This window comes from Micropterus dolomieu, linkage group LG07 (assembly GCF_021292245.1).
Source record: "Micropterus dolomieu isolate WLL.071019.BEF.003 ecotype Adirondacks linkage group LG07, ASM2129224v1, whole genome shotgun sequence".
NCBI lineage: Eukaryota > Metazoa > Chordata > Actinopteri > Centrarchiformes > Centrarchidae > Micropterus > Micropterus dolomieu.
Window position 1 is genome coordinate 6,860,660 of NC_060156.1, and position 23,405 is coordinate 6,884,064.

The window sequence follows — 23,405 nt, forward strand, 5'->3', positions numbered from 1 at the left end:
CATAATTAACAAAATAGCTATATAATGTCAGTCCAGTGACTGTTACCTGACAGCCGACCTGCCTCTCATTCTCTGGCGCTGGCAGTCACTCAGCCTGCAGAGTGAATGAAAGACTGAGGACCCATGTGAGCGCTGAACGAGTCGTTCATTCCTGCTCCACAGTAGCTGTCACGTGACAAATGAACGACTCAGACCTAGAGACCCACAGTTGAGAGTCGTGAACTAATCAGTTCTGTTTCCTGTGCTGCCTGCTTACCACAGCCCTGTAGCTGAGCTGTCACGTGACAAATGAACGACTCAAACAGACCCACAGTTGAGAGTCGTGAATTAATCAATTCAGTTTCCTGTGCTGACGGAGCCTATGCAGCTGCCGTGTGACGAGTGAACGAGTCCAAGATCTTTCACGCGTGAAAATTAACAAATTATTCACTGAGACAACCCGTTCCTCCCGAGTCATACACACGATTAGGTCTTATGAAAGAAACGTTCTTTGAACGACACAACACTAGTTTGTGCCAAAGCCGACATATACAGTAATTTCAGTAGGCTTTAAAAATGTAACGTTAAAAACTGAAGACCTGTCTTGCTCTGTTGGGGATTGTAAGCAGCAGAGGTGCTGAAGTTATTATTCCATTATATTATTCCATTACCTCTACTAGCCAGCAGAGGGCAACATATTAATATTATTCGTGAGCTTTCTGTCTGATCACAGGTGTTGTCGGGTTAGTTTCGTTTTCCCCTGGCATGAGCACCTCCTCGTCTCATTCAGTTTTGTCTGTTAGACAGTCAAGGGGATACTTCCAGTGAATCAGAAACATAATGCAGTATAGGGCATGTAGTAAAATATTATGAATTCTCTTTAAATAGGCTAATGACGTTAGTCTCCCATTACGACTTTTTTTCTTTACATGTCAGAGAACTTAGATATGTGGGAGAGATTCTGAATGTGCAGAAAGGTTTGAACATGAGCAGATAAGTTACAGTGTTTCCCAAGCGTTAATTTATTTGTGGCGGCCTAGGCCTATTTAAAATCGTATTTGAGCTGCAGGCAGCGCATATTTGCGCAGCACATCCTCTCGCTCTCTCTCCCTCCGTAACACAGCTGCACAAATCTGTCCAACAATGTCGGAGACCCAGCTGTTAAAAGTTATTAGCAAGTATGTAAGGAGCCTAGCTAATAAGGAGAGCTAAGTTAACGTTAGAATACAGCTGGGTTTTCGAAGCTAGCATGCTGTATATAACTGCGCCACAGTTACACTGTCCTTCTGTGGGAAACACTGAGTTATGTGTACACAGCTGTGTACATTTCGAATATTGACAGTTTTACGAGAAGTGATGGCGGAACAAAAATGTGCTTGAATATTGTCGGAGTTGAGGAGCTCCGCAAGTGGCTGCGGGGGAAGCCTGTACCAACCCGCGGGAGGAGCGTGTGAGGCGTGTGAGGCCGGCCAGCCGCCCGCTCACAGAGCCCTCTGCTCCCGCCGTCACACAGACCGCTGCAGCAACAACGGCAGAGGAAAACAAAGCTGGAAGGTTTTCATACCGCTTATCTGTCTTTACATTCTGAGGAATGTTGAAACGTTTTAACTTAAAAAAGAGAAAGCTGTGTGTGTCGCTGGTGTGTGTGTCGCATTGAACATTACGTCGCGGCCGTTGTGTGTGGTGTCGCTATGACGACAAGCTACGTACTATCTGCAATGGAAAACGGAGCAGGGCCGAGTAGAGTCGAGTCTATCGATTTGCGCTATGGTAGCATTTTTCGTCAAGGCAGCATAGATCGTCAGAACACCGGCAACAGTTCAACGTTTAGTCCTGATGGTAAGATGTGGAACAATGATGTTGTGGAATTGTGAGTAACTTATACCATCTGCTAGGTTACGGTCTCAGTCTGAAGCGGCTTTGATTTGGATCACACTACCTTGTTTCTTACGACCCGCCCTTCTCTGCTTCTGATTGGCTAGTAGTCCTTACCTGGGAACTGCGCATGTGCAACTCCCAACAAAGATTTTATACAAGTAAGATGCATCACTCTGTAGCTCAAGAGCGGAGCGTACAACACACAGGGTGAAAAGAGGAGCTGCAGCAATGTGCAGTATGAGAAAAATATGGTGTTTTGTGAAAATTAAACCATATAAACCTGTTCTGGTACAACCCCTAAATAGGATTTTGAACCTGAAAATGAGCATAATACCACCTCTTTAAATAACATTTTGTAGAAGACTTGTGCCACTTGACTTACATGACTTACATATTCTATTTATTTGAACCTAAACCATTATCTTTTCCTAAACCTAACCAAGTAGTTAAACCTAACCAAACTACAACCGTTTCACAACGTTATCCACATGTTAAACGTCATGTGACTTAGGTCACATGACTTAAGTAACACACTGAAGGTCCAGTAAGCCTGTCGCTGGACTGGTACTACTTGCCAACGGTCATATATGTCGTTGTACTTTCCAACAGTCAGTTTGGGAGACTTGACAATCGACCTATTTTGTCATTTATATATGAGGACGTGTTGCACATACAGCCAGCCTCTAAAGCAGTGATTTACAAATTTTTTGGCTGTGACCACTTATATAAAAGCAGTTTCTGGTTTGGGCCCCATGTTTCACCAGAGAGAGTTTTTCTCTTTAAACGTCTCAGATGGTTTCATTGAAGTAATTATTTTCAAAAAGACAAATATTCAAAGAGATTCCAAGAACTAAAGCTTTCCACTATTAAAAAAAGAAGAATCAAAGATTCATTCCAAAGTCTAAACAAATTTGTGTTGCAGAACTTTGTGTTTTTCCTACCCTACTTACTTATCACCTCACGACCCCTCATATTTATTTTGTGACTCTTTGGAGGGGACTGACCTCTAGGTTCGGAAACACTGCTCTGAAGGATTCAGCACCTCCAATGTAGACATTTCAAAATAAAGTATTTCACAAGAAATACTTGCATGAGAATCAATCAGGGAATATGAGAACACTTTAATAAGGAATGTATTTGAAAAATAAATGTTAAAAACTTTCTAATTAGAACAAAAAGTACAAAAAAGTAATGGAAAACATTCAAATCCATGAAGATGAATGTATTTATAAAGACAAACACACGTTATCTGTATCATTTAATTCTAATCAACTAATACCCTAGTTTGATCATATACACTTTATATCTAATTGTTCATTAAAGAATGAAAGATATGGTGCTGACCAGTCTCAAGTACTGAGATACCACCACACTCTTTTTAAAAGGGAGGAGCAGCAGAGAAAATAAGAGACAGTTCAAATAGGATTTCTTTCTTTCTCCCACTGACAGTCATTTGTGCTGCAGTGAAGCCGCTGATAGTTTTGCTATTACTGCCAGCCACACAGTGCAGGTACAGAAGAATGGGCTGTTGTTTCATGACAGTCCAGATAGGTTTGCTTTCTTCTTCTGACAGCGCAGCGGCAATGCACAGCTTAGTTCTAAAGTGACTAATGAATAATGGTAATATATGGTAAAATTTGTCATTTGTGTGTTAAAGATGTTAAAGATCTGTGTGGAAGTTGATAACAACAACTGACTGTGTGTGTTTTTAAGTTGTTTTGTCTTGACATTGTGTCAGCAAATGTTTTATGTGCAACAGGTAAAGTTAACTTTGTTTGTTCTTGATATATAAAAATAAAACACAAAGATTGAACTAATGTTATTACTAATGATGTGATGCCATGTAATAATGAACAGGTAAACATCCAGATAATTATAAACTATTTGTTAATTTTGCATGAACTCATTGTTTAATAAGGGATGACAAACATTCATTCAGTGACATTCAGTCAGTCAATAGCCACCGCTGAATGAAGCCTAGTAGTGGAAAGGATAGTGAGAGCGCTAATGATGTAGAAAACAACCAACAGCAGACTGGGTCTTCAGAATATCAAGACTGCCATCCCATGGTCAAAGAGTGAACATGTCTCCCCTCTGAAATGCATCCTGCAGACAGCAGGATATGGCACAGGCGCTAAAATAGAAGTTATTCTCTGTCCATTGCATTTATTTTATAGGTCGAGCACAATCCCACCGAGTCTGTTTCTCTTTCTGTATAATGAAAGACTGTGATGGTGCTTTATCACTTGAACATCCTCATCCCCAACATTAGCTCAGATATAATGAGGGTTACTCAGAGGACGGGGCCCCTCTCTGCAGAATGATAAAAGACCCGAGAGTGCGCTAGTGACACTGCATCGGTCATTAGCCTGGCTCACTTTGCCCTTTCATACATTTCCAAATAAGTGCCTTCCTGCGGGTTTAACAGACCACCTAATCTGCCTACTTAGAGGGGCAGGGGAAGAGTGGAAATCCAGAGAGGTGAGCGTCAGGCAGGTAAATGTGCTTATCAGAGCTGTGACATGTTTAGCTTCTCTGGTGGAAATGCTGCCACATGCTGTAAACCCCAGTAGGTGTCACCAGTGATATAAACTGCTGGGGGATTAGTGTGTTTACATGAGGCATGCATTAAATGTGGAACAGTGGCTGCCATTAATGTTACAGGTTTAATTCCTCGCAGCGTGTCTCTCTCCGCGCTCTCTCTCTTTTAAAGGTGAACACAGAATTTTAAGAATTCACCTGGTGTTGGCCTGTCCGATCAATACTTGTAAATTTACAATTCTCTACAAAAGTCCAGAGAAGTAACGGTCTTATCTCTGACGCTGATAACATGCACAGCCTGGAGCCAACAAACAGACGATTGATTAGAGGACAAGAGGGACATGTGAGTGTTGACACCAGAGAGGACCAAATGGAAATATCACAGCAAATCATCAGTCCCTACAGGAATACTACAAATTAAGGTCAGGCTTTTGAGTAAGAGAGACACAAGTAAGTCCATTTAGGGATACTACAGGTATACAAAATCACTTTTTAAAAGTAAAGTTTAAGTCCTGCCACACAAGCTGCGTTCTCATGTTTAGCTATAGAGTACATGAAGTCATCTTAAAAATCAATGGTATGTCCTTTCCTTTGACATAGTACAGAGGGAATGCATTTTCTACTGCCCTACTACTACAAGAAAACAGTTTTCAAAATGATATATGGTTAGTCTCTGCCTGGTGATGTAGTCAACCCTGTTTTCATCTTTTCATCTTGTGGGTGACGTTATCCTGCTATGTAAGATCAGCCTGTGAGGTTAATAGAAATGGTGGTAGTACATCACTGTCATATTCAAGAAAAACAGGCCGTTGGCACTCTTTTCTAGATGGCAGAGGAACAATCAATGGTAAGTGAGTAACTGCTGCGTTATTTGACTAAACTGGGGCACTGAATGCCCCAAAGGGAACAAGAAATGACAACCATAACATTTCACTTCAGTTGCTAATGCCAACGTTAACTGTACAGTTTCCATACAGTAAGCAGTGAGAGCAGTTCCATTACCTCTACTAGCCAGCAGAGAGCAACATGAAGCACCAAGTCTACTGAAGGGAGCCAATTCACTTTCAGTTTAATCGGTTTATAAATTAAAATGGATCAAACGCAAGTCGTCTCTTGCTATGGTTTTAATATGAAATCTAAATTAAGATTTTTCATTGTGTGTATATATATGTACTGTACAGTCTATGTACACGATGCTTTAAGGGTTTTAAGAGACAAAAAATAATGTCCAGTATTTACAAAGAAAAAAAAAAGCATTTATTCGGCAACACTCGCTGCAGAGATAAAAGCATACTCTCAGCAGTAGGAAGTAAAAGAAAAGGAGGACATGTTACAAAGAATTGTTTAGGCAGTTGTAGAAACATTGTGTTCACTGTAGCACTTGATTTAACAACAGTTAGGAAGTTGGCACCCTCGTCAAAGCTTCACGCACACAGACGCAGAAAGGTATTAGGATTTCTGGTAAATGCACATACGCCCAGTTAATTAACATACATACTGTACATCCACAAACAGTTTGATTTTTTTGTAATTTTGTTGGCAGTTTAAAAAACCCTTCAGCTTTAACCCCTTCAGCATGAAGTCCGCTTCTTAGGTATCGGCAATGTAGTGCATGATATTCAAAAGTACAAGGAAATACAAGAACATTAGTATTTTTAAGATTAATGAGACGTTATTGATTATAATGCCATCATGGATGAGAAGCATGGATTGTCAACACCTGTCTTACAGTACAGACTCCGAACATCACCTGTCATGTGAAAAAACAAGAAGTAATCTGCACTGTGAGAAGGGTGAAAAGGGCCAGGTTTCAGTCTACTCTCCCCTCCAAGTTACTGCTCATTACCAAGAACAAAATACTAGTTTTACATTACATTTTCACAGCCTCAAAATATCTAACAAAAGGGTTAAAATATCTACATATCACCATCAATTTGGGCTTTTTCTGTGATGTTCAGTGACAGAAGATATTATTTTGCAGCAATCCTGCTGAAAAACTGACATCTTATGACTGATTTGTGATAATTATCTAAGGCCTGACAACAAAATATCCCTGTTTTCTCTGATTGCACCGACTGATTTCTCTGTGGTCAGAAAATCACAAATCCTTGAATGAACTGAAAAAAAAAAAAAATAGAAAATGCCTCAAGGATTTAAAAATGAAAACATTTGAAGTTGTGAAGATCAGAATCTGGACAGATGAATGAGTGAGGCAAACATCTTCAACAGACAGTCATCATAAATGATTATAAATATGAAAGACAGCAGCATTAAGAGTTCTTGGTAAATTGATGAACACAAATTCAAGGGGTCTATATTAAGAGCCTAAGGATTATGGCGGTTAAGATTGAGAGCAGGTAAAGAAATGAAGAGCACTGTTTACTTGACAAAGACTCAACAATTGTGTAAAACACACTGAACCAACATCAAAGGCAGTATAATCGCTGAGTTAAACAGTAGAGAATGTCTTGAGCAGCAGAGTTAGTGTCAATGGCAGTTTGGTCATTGGCTTACTATGAGCCATCAAGCACTGCAGTCCGAGTCACAGTCACAACAGTGGTTATCTTCCAATGAAATAGCAACTCAGATTTCATTCATTAAAAATGGCAACAAAAAAAGTGGTTGAGATTGTTCTAAACACTATACTATATAACCAGCTATTAAAAAGATCAAATTTCATTTGAATGACAATGGTAAGGATGCTCTGCTTTGATCCCCAACTCAACAGTTATATTGTGTTGTTAAGGTCCATGAAGAGTTCAAAGTAAACAGCATCTTTCTTTGAAGCTCTTCTTGTTCTTCTTGTTCTTTCCTTTTCCGTTTTTGTCTTTGTTTTCTGACATTTTCTTGCCTCGTACTTCACGCATCAGGTCAAAGAAAACCTGTAGAAATAAAAAAAATTTTAAAAAAATCAAGTTATCAAGTAAGCAACTCAGAGAAGCAACATGCAAATCTGATACAGTAACGATAAAATGAAAACCCTTCATTTGAAAATACGTCAATGTACAGTAACGTGCCAAGTTTGACAAGGGTGTCGACGTACCTTGTCGACGTTGGCTCTGGTTTTGGCTGATGTCTCTACATATTGGACGCCCCACTCCTCGGCCTTCCCTCGGGCCTCGTCCACAGAAACCTGCCTTCGCTCCTCCAGGTCCGACTTGTTCCCTACAAGCAGGAGAGGGATCTTGTCTTCTTCCGCCTTCACCCGCAAGATCTGTTCCCTGTCAGCCGAGCACAGATTGTATATTTTTTGTATTTTCACCAGTTTTCCATCACAGTTCAGTTGAGAGCTGGTTAGCAAGATCGGTATAGGTGCCATTCATTCTTTGACTACTGCAACTCACTGTTTTCAGCTATGCCTGTTTTCAACAATGACCCATTGTGTTTCTGTAAATAGATTGAACCACTTCCTAATTTATAGCATGAAAGGGTCAAATAATGTTTCCCCACACACATAGAACGAATACCATCGCCATCCACACCAGAGTTTTAGAGTTGATCTCAGTCTACATTAAAATGACTGAAAACGCACATCTAGTGGCCGTTCAGGTACACTGGGCATGCTCGTGCCGGTGTAAACATGAAGCTGATGCTCTCTTCCGTAGTTACAGAAGATTTGGCAAAAGAATAAATTAATGCAGACGAAGAATCAGACCAGATTCTTTTTTTTTGCGTTACTGAATGTAACACAGGAATGTGGCGGCGGACACCAGACCGGGAGCAGTCGCAATGTAAACGGCGACATGCACAGTAGTAGTGTTATTTGCACAGTAAAGAATATTTTAAGAAAAATACCAACCAAATACCAAAAACTCTGTCGGTGTCAGTGTTTCTGCTTTGCATGACTTATAAGACCAAATCAGAGAGACGAGCGTGAGTTCCTGCATCATCGTTTCTAAATTCCTCCGTTTTTGTCCGTCTTAACTAAAACACCCTCCGGAGTTTTAAAACAAAAAACGGGGTCTGCAGCGTTTCCACACTTCTCCGTTTTACAGCTCAGTTTTCGCCATTTTAGTCTGGACAGGAGGTGCAAACTTGGCAAAAGGTCTCTGTTTTAATTCTAAAACGCAGTAGTGTGGAAGGGGCCTTAGGACTACACTTTACTTGTAGTTCAGCAACATTTTGTAGGTGAACATGATTGTACAATGCTGTTGACTGAAATCTGCATCTGAGCTTCAGTGTTTTGTTCATGCTAAGGATGGAGAGAGTCTAAATCCTATTTGAACCTTCCTGCCACAACAGCTCCACACTGACACACTTCTCCCTCTACAAAAACTGCACTATAGACACTATAGAAAACGAATCACGCAAAGCTGTGATGCAGGTTATATTTTCTAAATGCAGAGCTCCTAAACAAATTGGATTTGCATTACTAATTTAGGGCAGGGTACTGGCAGATAGTATATATTTCATTCTATACGAAGTTTCTTGAGACTGGGATTGGGGGCAAAAAAAACAAAAATAAAAAAGTTAAAGAGTTTGTTTGGGGCCCCTGTCGAAACCAAATAAATTCGACAACAAGAATGGCAACCATCTCCTAATATATATTTCAGGGTTAACACCCACAGGAGTCTAAGCCCCTATAGGTGCACTATTTACATGTTCTCAGTCCACACACAGACAGATGAAGTGCAGGATACAGTACCTGAACTCCACAGTGGCAGTGAAGGACTCATGCTCTGTGATGGAGAAGACCAGCAGGAAGCCCTCCCCACTGCGAAAGTAGTTGTCCCTGATGGCAGCGTAGTCCTCCTGGCCGGCTGTGTCCAGAATGTCAATCTGGACCTCCTCCCCATCCAGAACCACCTTCTTCCTGTAGCTGTCTGCCTTGGTGGGCTCGTAGTCCTCCACAAACTGAAGATGAAAAGATACATTTCTTTGGATATTTTGAAGCGTAAAACTGGCTGCAGGTAGTATTTACACGCATAAAGCATCAGTAAGGCATGAGCAGTTATGTACAGACAGCTACACTGGTTAAAATGGAAGCGTGACTGAGCCATCTAACGGACAGAGTCAGACAGATGACTGAGGAATGCATCTTGGTAGCAGAGCAAAACTGGGACTGTCTCTGTCCTCAGATGAGGGTTGAGTTGTCACAATAAAAAACATCTGTGGTCAAGCAAGAAGTGGACAAGAGAAAAGTTTCCTCTTTAAGAATCCCTTACAGTAGTTTCGCACTTGTGTGATGTAGGAGCCACTGCTGTTTCCTACAATCGCATTCCTACTTTGTTTGTAACAGACAGCAGCGTCACTGCTTTCCAAACCATTTTGAATATAGCACTTCTTGCAATTGCTTCACCTTAAAAGCCTTCCATTAGTGAACCACTGACAGGAGGATTCAAAGCGTTGAGAGGAAGTGCAGACATAGTCACATGTTTAGCAAATAACTAAAATGTAGATTATGACGCTGCATAAATAATGAACTGTGAACAGGTTAGACAAAGAGGTGCTTACTGTTGAATAACCTACTTCTCCATCCGCCCTCTGGTCACATTGAACGTATAGCAGTTTTAAGTTCAAGTTTATAGGGTTGTGTTGACTCACCTCATCGTACATGAACTGCAGGGTGAGGGCTGACTTCCCGACACCTCCACTGCCCACCATTATCACCTTGTGCAGTGCCAGAGAGCTCTGGTTTTTACTTTTACTGGTAGCCATAACTGGATTCTTCTTTGCGTCTCTTTCACACACTCACACACATGCGCACGCACACACACACACACACGCACACACACACTTCTCTGCACCCTGGCACACTCTGACACAACCTGTGAATGGCAAAAGTGAGAACATATCAGTACTTTCAGTAAATAACCTGCATACAGGGAGAACATAAGTGCCTACAGTCAGATGACAGTAACTTAATGGCTTTCACTACGACAGTAACTTGCTGTGCCAAGGCGCTAGGCTTTGCTCCAAAAAGTCTTGAATCCTAACCCCCCCTCCCTTCCCATTAAAGTGCCAAATTGCCTACTCATGAATCCTAGAACTTTATAAAGTTCGTCATCAAAAGGTCGTTGCAGCTGATCAGAAGTAATGACGCCATCATTCTCCACTGCAAGAAGGCATTTAGGACATCATGTGCTAACCTCGTTAAAAAGAAGGGAGACATCACTGCCCATCTATCTGTGCTATATGGGCCCTGCCCTCAGAAGGTGAAAGCTCAGAGTCGATTGCTTTCAACTGACTTCCATATCGTCTATCTCCGTCAGACACAACTTCCAACAGAGTGCAAACTGCGTACGCTGTGAACGCCTGCCTGTCATGTTTTAACTTGCACAGCCTTTGGATGGATAGGAAATCATTGTATCAAGAGTGTCAGATGGGAACAGGGTAAATCAAAAGAATTCAAAAGAAATATTTAATTGTGGCAATTATTAGCCACATTTCAAGAATAGAAGTCGAATATTTGTATTACTTTTTTGTTCATTTCTATAGATATGCTAATTTCTACGGATATTCTTACATACTTACAAAGTAATAGGTGATCTTATAGACAAGCATGCAGAGGTCAATCTGCTGTAGAAAAAAAACTGTTACACAGAAAGTATGTTTTCTGCATTTAAGCTTTAAGTAAGCAGTGAAGCCCATCACAGTATGTTAACTCCAGTTGTGGGAGGGGGACCTGTGCTCTTATTGCAAAGAAATTAAAATTATTTATAGCCGTTTCAGCCGACATTACCATTAACAAATGATTGCATATTGGCAGACATATTCAATACTGAGCATCACTAGTTTGATTGTAATGCTACACTGCATTACAAATAGCCACTGATGGCCTTTTAAATGATCTCCTTCAGAGACATTTTTTCTTTTATTTTAATGGCTGATAGTTGTATGTTAATGAAAGAAAAGGAAACGAAAATGAAATACTGTACTTTCGATTAACAGGATGCATCTTAGCCACACTGAGACAGTCCCTGGGAGGTCAACCAAACCAGTATCCTGTGTTCTTTTTAAGCAGCAGACATCCAAAGCCATCACTTCCTGTGGACCAGCCTGCTGACAAAATTATACTGCCTTCCATCTGATTAACAATAATGACATTCAGTCATCAATTAATCCTTTGGGAAATCCTGAACTCGAGTTTTAGGTGTTACCACTCACTGTTCTTTTCTGGGCTCCACCCTTGGCAATACTGCTGGACAGGCCCACCGAAAGCAACCCAACACCCAGCCATTTATTGAACTCACTACCAACTATGAACAGTCAAGTACACAACTGAGCATCCGATAATAACATAACACAATAACACAATATATAAATACACACGGTCATCTTGAGCCGAGAAGCCCCAGGGCACTAGATGTGACAGATATTTTGACCTGGTATTTTCAAAGTCTGTGTCATGCATTATGCTTTTGCTGTCACATAACATGAACCAACCTCTCTTTTTCCTTTACCTTCCCCCTTTTAGGTTTATCTCCATCTGTAGGAAGAAAGAAAGATTACTTCCGTCCTCTCGGGATGTCACACTAATGGGAGCACTGAACTGATTCATAGCTTTATTCACTATCTGCTCCTCCCTAACAGTAAACATTTCACTTCACCTCATACAGTGAGACAAGTGTGCACTGAGAGTTAACCAGACAAGTGCGGGGGTAGAAAGTATTCCAGCTGATGGCAGAAAAATTATTTAATTAATTATTATCATTATTTTGTGTGTTTTTACATTAAAAAGGTTCATTATTAATGTGGAGAAAATGCCACGATCATACAGACACCCATGAAAACCAGCTAAAAGGCCTGTAAGACTTCCATAGGACTGAGGGTGAAACATTGTGTGAAAGATGTCAACACGTTTTACATAAACAGTGCAAGTGTGCATGTGAGAATTTGCTGCAATATTTCCTTGCACTGTCCCAAAGCAGGGAGGAACATGTGGTTTTGCATCAAATTAACCTATGCTTGAGTATGCCTGCTGTAGTGTGATGGCTGAGGAGGCTGAGGATGTGGCATCATGGTCCCAGAATCTGACCTGTGCTCTTCCTGTCTTTGTTATCAGTAAGCAGGCCAGTGAAAGGGCCCATAGGAAGGATATCCACACACACCTTCCAAAAGAACCTATGCCAAACTCAGCACTTACGCATAGGGGTCACTTTTTAAATTATTCACTTGTAACCTACTTCCCTGTGCGCACACGCACACACACACCCACCCCAAAGCTATAAATAAATAAATCAGTTAACACACTGAAGGTTGAAAATATATGTGCGCTTAGCACAAGAATGTGCTGAGTGCAACTTTTCCAAAGGAAGTCCAGACTTTAGGGGAGGGGTTCTACCATATTTTCACCAGCTGCAGTTTACCACAAGTTGCATGCAGGGTTTTAATGGAGGGCACTGACAAAAACAAGGGAATTAACATTTAGGCTTGACCTCAGGGCAAGAAATCTTTCCGTGCCTGAAATGTGTCCGGGGTTTACGACAAAGATAAAGGGTAGGGGGCAAGAGCACTTAGTTCATGAAACATAAATATTGGGTTCACAAGAACAAGACGAGAAGATGACTGTACACTACAGATTTTGAACATTAAACACTTCATTTCCTGCATTCTGGCAACATTCTGCCACCACCTATAATCAGTGCTTGAAGTGGAAAATATAGGTGCTGGTACTTAGGGCTGGGAAATATGGCTGAAAATGTTATCATGATAAAACATTTCATATGATTCAATATCGATTATTCTCCTGATAAATGTCATTATTTCTTTCAGGTTTAAAGGCAGATTTGGAAAAATTATCTACATGGTGCTCAGTCTCTAATTAGTTAATGTTAAGTACTAACTCATCAATAATCATTCACGCAGAACAACAAGTTCAGCATTTTAAAAGTTTGCTGTGGCGCATCAAACTATCCAGGCGGTGATTGGTCGGTTCACGAAAAGTTAGTGTGATAGCTACTTTCTGCTCATGGCTGCATGAAAGGCACCCGAGCTTCTACCTGCTCCGTCTCCACCGACAGAGAACAGATGAGCGCCATAAGCCCTGTGACTTAGATATGGAACCAGAGTCTGCTCAGTACTGGTACCTTTTTAGGGGATGTAGGGTTTTGGTAGCTAAACCCCTGAAATATAGATGACACCAGTGCAGTGTGTGCTACAGGGATTCATTAGGATTCCCTCTGGAGAATAGGTCAATGTCCCCCCTCCATGCTCATCTTAACTCTCTGGCAGGGATGCTTGAAGGTTTGCCAGGACTCACACAGATACTAATAAAAGATTCCAGCAGCCTTATAAATAGGCCATTTATGACCACCGATCTTATCAAGGTATGCTTCGACAGATTAGGAGCTGATAAATATCAGCGGACATCAGTTACTAATTATTTCATCACTCAACTGGCTGATTATAATAACACTGAGATGGTGACTGGTATTTGAACACGTTTTTATCTTCTCATGTTCAGAATAGGGCAGCTCTCTTTCTTTAGGTATGATCCATCACTGAACCCTGCAGAAGTTAGGGGGTTTAACTGGTACAAACAAACCAAGTGTTAGCACAGTGAATAAGTGAGTCTATGTGCATGTGGAAATTCAAGATATGAGTCATAGTTGCAGAGACTCTCTCTTGCCTTCTCTCTCTCCATCCCAGGGGTCACAGGGGTGAGGGGATTTCCTCAGAGAAGATTAGCTCAGTGTAGCCACATCTCATCAGCACTGGTCAATTGAGTCAACCAAAACAATCTGAAGAGACCTAGCCTGGGTGTGGCTGAACTGAAACACTGTGGTGTTGCACTGATGCTCTGTAAATATCGCAACAGAGGTTCCAGGATGTAATGTCATTTGAGGAGAGAACATTAGGGTGAATTCATGCTAATTGTAAAACTTGCAAGTAGGATGATTATGTCTCTCCATTTTCCCTCTTACATCAACTCTCGTTATATCTAAACAGACCTTTCTTGAATTCTTTCACTAATGCACCAGCTGGAGATCAAAATCCTTGTTGTGTCTTGTACAATTTCGACTGCTACTAGACTGAACATGTTCTTAATTAGTAGTCCAGCAAATGAAAACTGGGGACTGAGCCCTTTTGTTTCAGCTACCTATCTAACTAGTCATAATTACAGCTCTCTGTGGAGAAAACAATACAACCTAGATGAGTCATCTCAGTCATGAGGTATGTTTAAGAATGGGTCATCTGTTACACACAACAACTGGGATTCAAAATCCTCAGATTTGAATCCCAGTTGTCCAACAATGTATTATTCGATTACTCAATTTAAGAGTAATCGTAGCAATGTGTTTCATCAAGATATAGCAGTTAAAATGATCACTGATCACCAAGGAGATCAGGAAATGATTTTGCCTGCTTAAAAAGACGGTATACAGGAGCAAGGAGGACATTTTCAAAAAGCACCCCACAATGCATACTAACAACCCTTGGCCGGGGAAGTGCACAGAGGAGCCTTTGACGAAACCGGGCAACAGGGAACTAAATCCTCTCTGTGTTACAATCCTTCCTACTTCAGCAACACTAAGTGAGTTGCTTTTCAAATACATCTGTATTCTAACCCCCAGCCCTCTTATTCATGTGGAAATTATCATCAAGGTGCAAAATGTAGCACAGTCTTCACCGACAACAATGACTCAGGCAAAACATCAAACCGTGTTATGGTACTGTTTATATAGACAGAGAAAATACATTATTACAGGATGACACTGTGTTGCAAAAGATCTTTCGGGCTTAGCCTTTCTAACCTCCCTGCAGCTGACCCTGACGATCCTATCCAAACACTCATGTCTTTCCCATCACTTAAGCATTCCTCTGGATTGATCAGGGTGAATAGAAAAAAAAAAAGAAAGAGAGTTCAGCTCTCACCGTGCATTCACTAACAAATCTATTCGCTCCCGCTGAGTAACTCCCAGCTGACCACTACTCATCTCTCAAGCTTGCTATATACTTTTTCATTAGCCTGACAGCAAACACAATAGGCTCAGTTACATACCACCTACACTGAGCTAGGGGCCTGCGGCGCTATCATGGGGAGTTGTAAACTATGAGAGCAGCACAGAAAAATCAACCTATACCCGCACCACCCCCCACTATCCCTCTGCCTCGCAGCACAGATGCATCCACGGGGCCCATGGTGCCTGCAAACCTTGCTGATTGGTGCTTCCTGGACTAGTTTGAAAAGCCTGGGCAGTGAACCTCATTCTATGCAATACTTCCATGACAGAACCACAGAACATACTGTACCCTGTAGCTTAAAGAAAGACCACCGTCACCAACTAAACATAAACGGGAACAAAACAATACGGACCAAAGATAAGTAACCTGAAACTGATCAAACTACGCACTGCTAATCTAATGCTATTTTTGGTATGATTTACAATTGCCTCTTGTGGATGTGACGCATACTTACATATTTCATGGAGGCAAACAGCCTACACACAAACACTTTTTTAAAGCCCCTTTTACACTGCCTGTTAACGGTGGGACTGTTGCGCCATTTTTCCACCTTGCCATCTGCCCGGCAGCGGAGGCAGTAACAGGGCAGAATCAACGGCTGTGTAAAAAGGATGAGTGGTGAAGTTGTTAATCTGGTAAATGTGTAGGTTACAGTTTGTCGCCTGATTTGGTCTGAATTAAGCCTAATGCTCCACCCTGACCACTGAATGCCAGCTGTGGGTTAAGGGGAATTGATGTATTAAAAAAAGTTGTATTATCATAGTGTTCTGCAAACAAATATTTGCATAACATGTTCCTCTTCCTTGTAGGAAACAGGATGTCCTGCTTTTTATAATCCGTCCTGTATGTATGTATCATATTAGCTACCGTGGGGGTCAGATGACTGAAGGGATCTGCAAACAAACAGAAGCATGTCCCTGTCTATTCAGAAATGGCCACATGAGCATGTTTTCACCTCAATTCCTCAAGCATAGTTCATAATTAACATTCACACAAAATATATAGGCTTCCTTTCCTCCCTGCTGACAGAAAGTAGACAATTAATGACAGCTAGGTATGCACTTATCTACATCACTACTGCACGTAATCCCTCACTTTCCAAGTCCAGTAAAAGAAAAGCCTCGCCGGTCTTTCTGCCATTTCCCTCCACTTCCACTGGCAACATCATTAGCAGATGGTTTTCTGACTCCAGTGCTATTACACACCAAGAACCTTGGCCATTCGGGAACCTCATCAGAAAATGAAAAACTGATCAGAAATGCAGATGGCACTGTTTGATATGAGCCAACCAGGTTAGATCCAAAATGAGGAAAATTGAGTCTTGCAGAAAAAGCTGATACGTTGCAGTAACCAGGAACCAGAGGGATTAAAATTAGGAAAAATATTCTAGTGAAGAATAAAATAGTTACTACAGGGATGGGGATGGGGGAACTACGCAGAAAACGGTTTCTTCGGCAGAATAGATCACAATACAGCTGTGTTGCTGTTCTTTGCATTAAGCAGATAGCTACAACACTGCCAACATTGGTCAATGCCAATTAAGGCACTGACCCATTTCATTAGTTTGAACTTCACTGGAGAGTTGTCACTTCCTGTGATGGTCTAAATGTTGTTTTAGGCATCTCCTGAAAAGCCTGAAACAGCATTTTCTAAAAGAAGCAAATGTTGTGGTCGGAAAAACATTAAATACTTGGTTGATGCTGTCATAACAAAAGATAGACCAATAGATCCGAAACAAAACCATCTGTTTCAGATTTCAAAAACCTGGACGATACTGGTGGAGCACTAGAAGGACTGCCAAACAATTCCTGAATTGGATTCCTTTAAAATGGTAGGATTATGCTCATGAGTTTACCAGGGGGTTGAACGCATGTTGGAATTGTGGGAGATCTCACACACAAGAGCTATTTTGACTGATCTAGCCGTTTTTGTGCTATTAATGATCAACTTAAGAATCTGAAATCTCACTCAAACTGGCATTATCCTCCTAGGCTTTTGAACAGCTGCTAATTGTGTGTACACTGTTATGCACTTTCAGACTGAGTATGGTTTGTACATTTTGCAAAGCAATCTTACAATGAGCAACACAGTGGCTACAGTCCGAGATTCAATGTTTTCCTCCAACTCCAGCACAAGACAACAACATTTAATTCAAATATGTTTGTCCAGCCTCAGCCTAGATGGCTAGTAAGAATATGCTGACATCTGATTTAATGATGATGAGTCTTTTGACTTTCTGTCAACCCTTTATTTTGGACATTCATCATTTCCTTCTGTAAAGCAAGTGATTGCCTTGTGCTGTATTTGCAAAGCTGATGTCTTAGTACTGTGAAATAATTTGTCAACAACAAACTGGCTTTGGTTTCCTAAGTAGAGGTATAACATATAGCCCTCAAACATAAGCCAACAAGCACTGACTGAGTGATCAATTATTCTTTCATTGTATCAAATAAATAACTGGACATATCTGGAGTGGAGCACATCCCCAAAGCATCTCTGAAACACAAAACCCTGTATCTATTCAGTAAAGAAGACTATTAGAGAAACGATTATAAGACAGTATTTAGTAAGTATTTATGAGGTTGATTTTTTTGTTTTGGCAAAAGTTTCACATTTCTTCTGCCTTCAAAGGGAGTAAAAAGACCCCTGGGAATAGCAGAGGTCCTTTTTAACTGTGTTTCAATAGGCTCTCTAGAAAATAAGAGATTTAACTCCTTGATTTCATTTAACCGATTGGACATAGAGGAAATAAAGTTTGTAATACCTGAATTAGACTCTGCAGAATTAATAATAATAATTTACAGGCTACAAGCCAAAATTGTGTGGTGGAAAAGTACGGTGTTAGAGTTTTTGCTGACAGTTGGGATTACACCAAGAAACCGTGAGCCAGCCTGGGTGTGCCGTGTCTTCAGGGAGGAGGGGGGGACTTTTCAGCAAAAACAAGTCGGAGTAACTTCATTATAGATGCTGTTTAAACAACTACTTAATCGAGCGTAATGTTATTTCAAGTCAAAACCTAACGTTAAGATAACTTTCTAACAGCAGCTTACCATCAACACAAAAGCTAAACACTGATTTTGGTAATGTGAATTAACATTAACAGAAACCGTTTTAGCTGAAGAAACTTCAGTTACCGCAGCACCACAGCGGTAGTTAGTTAATTTAATATGAAGACATTAAAACATATCTGTTCATATCGTTCATTTATGAAAAAGGAAGAAAAAAATCCCACAAACAGTTAAATGCAAACCAGTAACGTTAACGCTAAACAACGTTAGCTAACCTAAAGATCACACCGTCTAATGTTAGCTTAATGTTACATCACAGATGCTCCACAACCATTTAACATATAGATAAATGATACGTGAACTACGACACTAAAGCATACATTTAAACTAGCTAGTAACTTAAACTTAAGACGACTTGGGAGTGTATTTGCACCAATCTGTCTGACGTTAAGCGGTCAGCCTTCTGGGTCCAGCGGTCTCTCGTCCTACCCTTAAAACAGGTGTGGTACTTTGTTGCTCTCTAACGGCCGTGTTAACAAACACCCAGTTATTCCTCCACATTAACACATTTCTGAAGCCTTACCAAAGCAGGACTTGTATTTCTGCCCTCGGTCGATGTTATCTGGACGACCGCATTAATGGAGCATTTCTAGGCATTGGTTCTCCAAACGCAAACCGCTCCTGCAACAAAAGCCCCACCTTCCGGATGTAACAGTGCAGATGACAGGAAGTAACGTCACAGCGTCGTGTGTTTTGATTTCCACTGAAGCCTCGTACAAAATACATGCTGTTGACCCGTACAATGCAGCAACACACTAAAACAGGAATTAATGTATAGAAATATAATTTATATTATATTATATTATATATATTAAGGTCGAGGAATTTCACTCCTGTGTGGCGCCTTAAAGGATCATATCAGTTTGTTTTAGCTCTTGACTACTCTTAACTACAAATTGAGTAATTTTGCTGACGATTTTTATATAGTTTCTGATTAAAATAAATAAATAAGATGTGACACCAAAATCTCTGACTCATCAGATTCTGGGACCCAAATGGGAAGTTAAGCACCATAGGCTGTTGATAATAATAATAATAATAATTAATAATAATAATAATAACTTTATTATTATTATACTTTATATAGCGCCTTTCACAAACCCAAGGACGCTTAACAAACTTTTAAAAAAGAAATCAAATCTTGTGAAGCAGTTGCAGTTTGGTTAGTAATTAAAGGCCTGCCTGCAGAGAAAAATGGTTTCTCTGTACGTAGGCCTTTAATTACCGACATTAGGTTTAGGCACCAAAAGTAAATGGTTAGGTTTAAAGAGGTGGTATCATGCTCATTTTAAGGTTCAAAATCCTATTTAGGGGTTGTACCAGAACAGGTTTACATGGTTTAATTTAAAAAAAACAGCATATTTTTTTTCATACCGCACATTGCTGCAGCTCCTCTTTTCACCCTGTGTTGAAGGCTTCATTTTAGCTCTGGAGTGATACATCTTGTCTCTAAATGATCTTTGCTGGCAGTTGCACATGTGCAGTTCCTAGTTAAGGACTACTAGCCAATCAGAAGCAGAGAAGGGCAGGTCAGCGCAAAAAACAGTAGTGATGTGAGATACCACTTTATTCCTATATGATCCAGCACCAAGTAATCCCCAGGCAGTTATTGCCGATACCAATACCAATACTTCTTACATATTTTATTTCTAGTTTAATGTGATGTCCCCCCTCTCGTTTCTGTATTTATGAGAGAAATAAGGAGTACGCTGTAGCCTTACCAATTCAAAATAATACCTGCATAATGACAAGACATCAAACTACCGTCATATTCTTTAATTATAATGAAAATCTCTTGCTCAGAACTGCCACTTCATAACATCATCCTATTATTTTGACTTAATCTCAGATGTTTAGCAAAGTTTGCAGTGTTGCCAAAGTATTTCACTTTGCACACACATCACACAGAGCAACATTATTACCTTCACAGCTAAAATACAGCCAGACGTGACGGCTTTTACAGTCAGCCAGAGTCAGTATTCAGTCGCGAGTAATGTAAAGGGCTGCAGCGACTCACTTCAAAGAAGCTCAGTCACAGAGCCGTAGTGCAAGCATGACTTTGACAGGCGGAAGGAAAAGTAGTTCCTATCAACCGTGTATAACTAGACCATCCTGGTGACAGTAAGATACTTATAATAAAACACACACTCACTCCAAATGACTGAGTTTAGATATCGATCCATATTTTCTTGTGACATCACAAGAAAGGGATGTAAAGGCTGGACTACAAACGAGCTGTTTTCAGGCAGTTCAGAGCAGAGCTTTCTGTGGGAGATGTTGTTCCTCAAATGTAACTCGCTTTGGATAAAGCGTCTGCCAAATGAGTAAATGTAACTCCCTTAGGGGTGGACTTTGGGCTTTTTCATTTTGCAAACCTAGTACATGCACAAAAAAGATATATAACTCAATAAAGGAGAGGGAAAAAGCCAAAAAGCATAATACCACCTCTTTAAGAAAACATTGTCGTTTGGGTTTAGTCACAGAATCTGATGGGTCACAGATTTTGGTGTCACAAAAAAATCCCGGTGGCCTTTGCCAGATGGAACTTTGATATAAGTCAATTCAGAGTTGCTGTTCATAGTGATAATCTATCTCTAGCGATTGATTAACTGCTTGGTCTTTAATGTCAGCAAATCGTAAAAAAAAAAAAAAATGCTCATTACAAGTTCCCAGTGCCTGTGGTGATGTTTTTGAAATTCTTGTTTTGTACCACCAAAAGTCCTAAACCTGAAGATATTCAGTTTACTATCACATTAATATTGTATACAAATGAAGGACAGTCAATGGATGCCTAGAATTTAATATATTTCCAAAACTCAGTAGCACAGTTTGCTAAATAGTTAGTTAGCACAACCACTGGTATGGCTGTTTAACAATAAAATGATAGTTAAACCAATAAACCTTCATGTTTTGGCTAAACATTATCACTAGTAACCTGTAAGACTCCTCTGGGCGCAATAAAACTAACATCTGGGTCCAGCTGCCTTTTGCAAATGATAGCCAGTGAGAGTGTTAGAAATGCTTCACTATTTGTTTCTCAGAAATTACAAACAATTATTGTCTGAACAGACTGAAGGATGACAGCAGCAGTTGGATCAGGCAAAAACATATTTTATTTGTTTTTGCCTTGAACGCTGACATAACTTTGAAAAACCTTTACATTCAACTCAGATTTTTTTATCCTTAAAATGATTGCTGTATAGATGAAAAAAGGAGTCAAATGGTTAGGTTTTCAAATAAGAACCCAAAGACACTTTTATGATATTACCATAGATGAAGTCCTTAAAATTGAGCTCAGTAAAGCTCAAGCAGCCTACAGTACAGTCAGTGCAATTATTTTTGCTGTGCAGTAATAGTGCCTTCCATGACCCTGGCTGAGAAGAAGTGAGTATATAAAGTAAATGGATGGATGGTAATGGTACAACTGGGGGCTTTATTAGGGCATACTAATAGAGTTGAGTAAAACCTTGTCACTACGCTCTCCCAACAGATTTTGTTAGCACAGACATTGGCATAAAACATGAAAAATATAAAGGTGTTCGCTCCACTTTCTATACTTTACTTTTTCTCATCTTAATTGCAGCAGGGGAACAGAGCATATACATTAACAATGTTTTAGGTCTCAGCCCTGTTGTATTTGGCACTGATGAAGGGCACTCCAGAGGGCTCAGGTTTAGTTGTTTTATTTTGCTCTAGAGGTTTTCCTCACATATATTCTAGGGCACAGACATTAAAGGAACACTAACCACACTCTTGACAAATCATGTTATGACATAATTTATATTTTCTCCCAGTGTGAATACAAAAAAAGCAAAGTTTTCTAGTAGATTCTTTAAGGTACTTCAATTCTCCAAGAATTACCTTTCCACAGTTTGGGTTTGCAAGGGGTCAACTCCTGTCCAAGTCCAAGTGCAAAGTGAGAGATCAGGGTCATATTTCCGTTTCCATGACATTTACTGTCGCATGTGGTAGCAACACGTGGAAAGAGAGACATTATTTTGTTTTTCGTATTTGTAATTTATTTTGTTGTAAATACCGTGAGACTTGTGTAATGTAAGTAGGAGGCAAGTTTCTTCACATCTCTTTAAATGGTTTCATGTCTTAACAAACATTTGCATATCAGGAGAGCACATTACAGCGCAACATATGATTAATGGCAAAACAAATATGTTGAAAATACACTTGTGAAATATGTTTGCAACCTGAGTAAGAGGAACTGAAAATGTGATACCTGAAATACCCTCTGACCTAAAACATCCTAGGTGCCTAAATTAATGTGGTAAATGAATGAATTATTTAAGACAACAGTTTGACGCCCCATATGAACATGTATTGTAACTCTTCTGCAGTCAGTACTTACTTCAGTCAGGCATGTGCTGCGCCTCTATCAGTCTGATACCTGTCCAGCAGAGTTTTCAGACTGGCCAAACATTTCTTTGTGTACAGCGGAGGATCCTTTTCATATCCACTAAACACAGGCCGCTTATGGCTCAACCTGAATAAAAACAGACTGATTAACATGGAGGACCAGAGAACAGTTTATGTATAGTGGCTGTTAAAAAGGAACCAAACACTGCAGGCTTCATGCAATATCTTCAGCCATTCCAGCATAGACAAATGTCAAAGAAAACCCAGTCAGACAGATATTAGGATGCAAGGAAACGTTAGTTTAGTTACACAGGACGTTCCATCCAGACGCCCTGGTAGTTCAAGAATCATTCAATTAAAATGTGACTCACCTTTTCTCTTGTAGTCATGTAAGGGTAGCTCAGCTGACTCAGGATCACAAGAGAAACAGCTTTGACAAACTACGCAACAGCTGAACGGTTACACACCCAATATGTTTACTCAGACAACCGCTTTGTGCAGCCCGTCCTCGCCAGAAAAATGGCTTTACAGGTCATGTCATTCATGGTTCTCAGAGGATGAATCTGACTTTGGTGATCTCCTGACTTTCTCTTGAGCCACCATCAGGTTTACATTTGTGGTTTTCAGTTACATTTCTCAACAACTATTAGAGGTAATTCCTAA

At 40.3% G+C, this 23,405-nt stretch overlaps 1 protein-coding gene across 1 annotated transcript; it reads right to left on the reverse strand.

Moving 5' to 3' along the window:
• Positions 1-5,632: 5,632 nt before the first annotated feature.
• On the reverse strand, positions 5,633-19,050 carry ralba (v-ral simian leukemia viral oncogene homolog Ba (ras related)). The gene is made up of 5 exons (XM_046054277.1): positions 18,898-19,050; positions 9,943-10,166; positions 9,044-9,252; positions 7,442-7,619; positions 5,633-7,280 (listed from the first exon to the last, which is right to left on the reverse strand). The coding sequence occupies exons 2-5, from the start codon at positions 10,054-10,056 to the stop codon at positions 7,158-7,160; spliced, it is 624 nt and encodes a 207-aa protein (XP_045910233.1). The 5' UTR covers positions 10,057-10,166; positions 18,898-19,050; the 3' UTR covers positions 5,633-7,157.
• Positions 19,051-23,405: the final 4,355 nt, after the last annotated feature.

Bases quoted from the DNA above. Each gene is read 5' to 3' on its own strand.
- ralba (XM_046054277.1), bottom strand. From the start codon at position 10,056: ATGGCTACCAGTAAAAGTAAAAACCAGAGCTCTCTGGCACTGCACAAG. The intron at 9,253-9,942 runs GTGAGTCAACAC...TTTCATCTTCAG, and splicing joins TGCAGTTCATGTACGATGAG to TTTGTGGAGGACTACGAGCC. The intron at 7,620-9,043 runs GTACTGTATCCT...CTCGGCTGACAG, and splicing joins ACTGCCACTGTGGAGTTCAG to GGAACAGATCTTGCGGGTGA.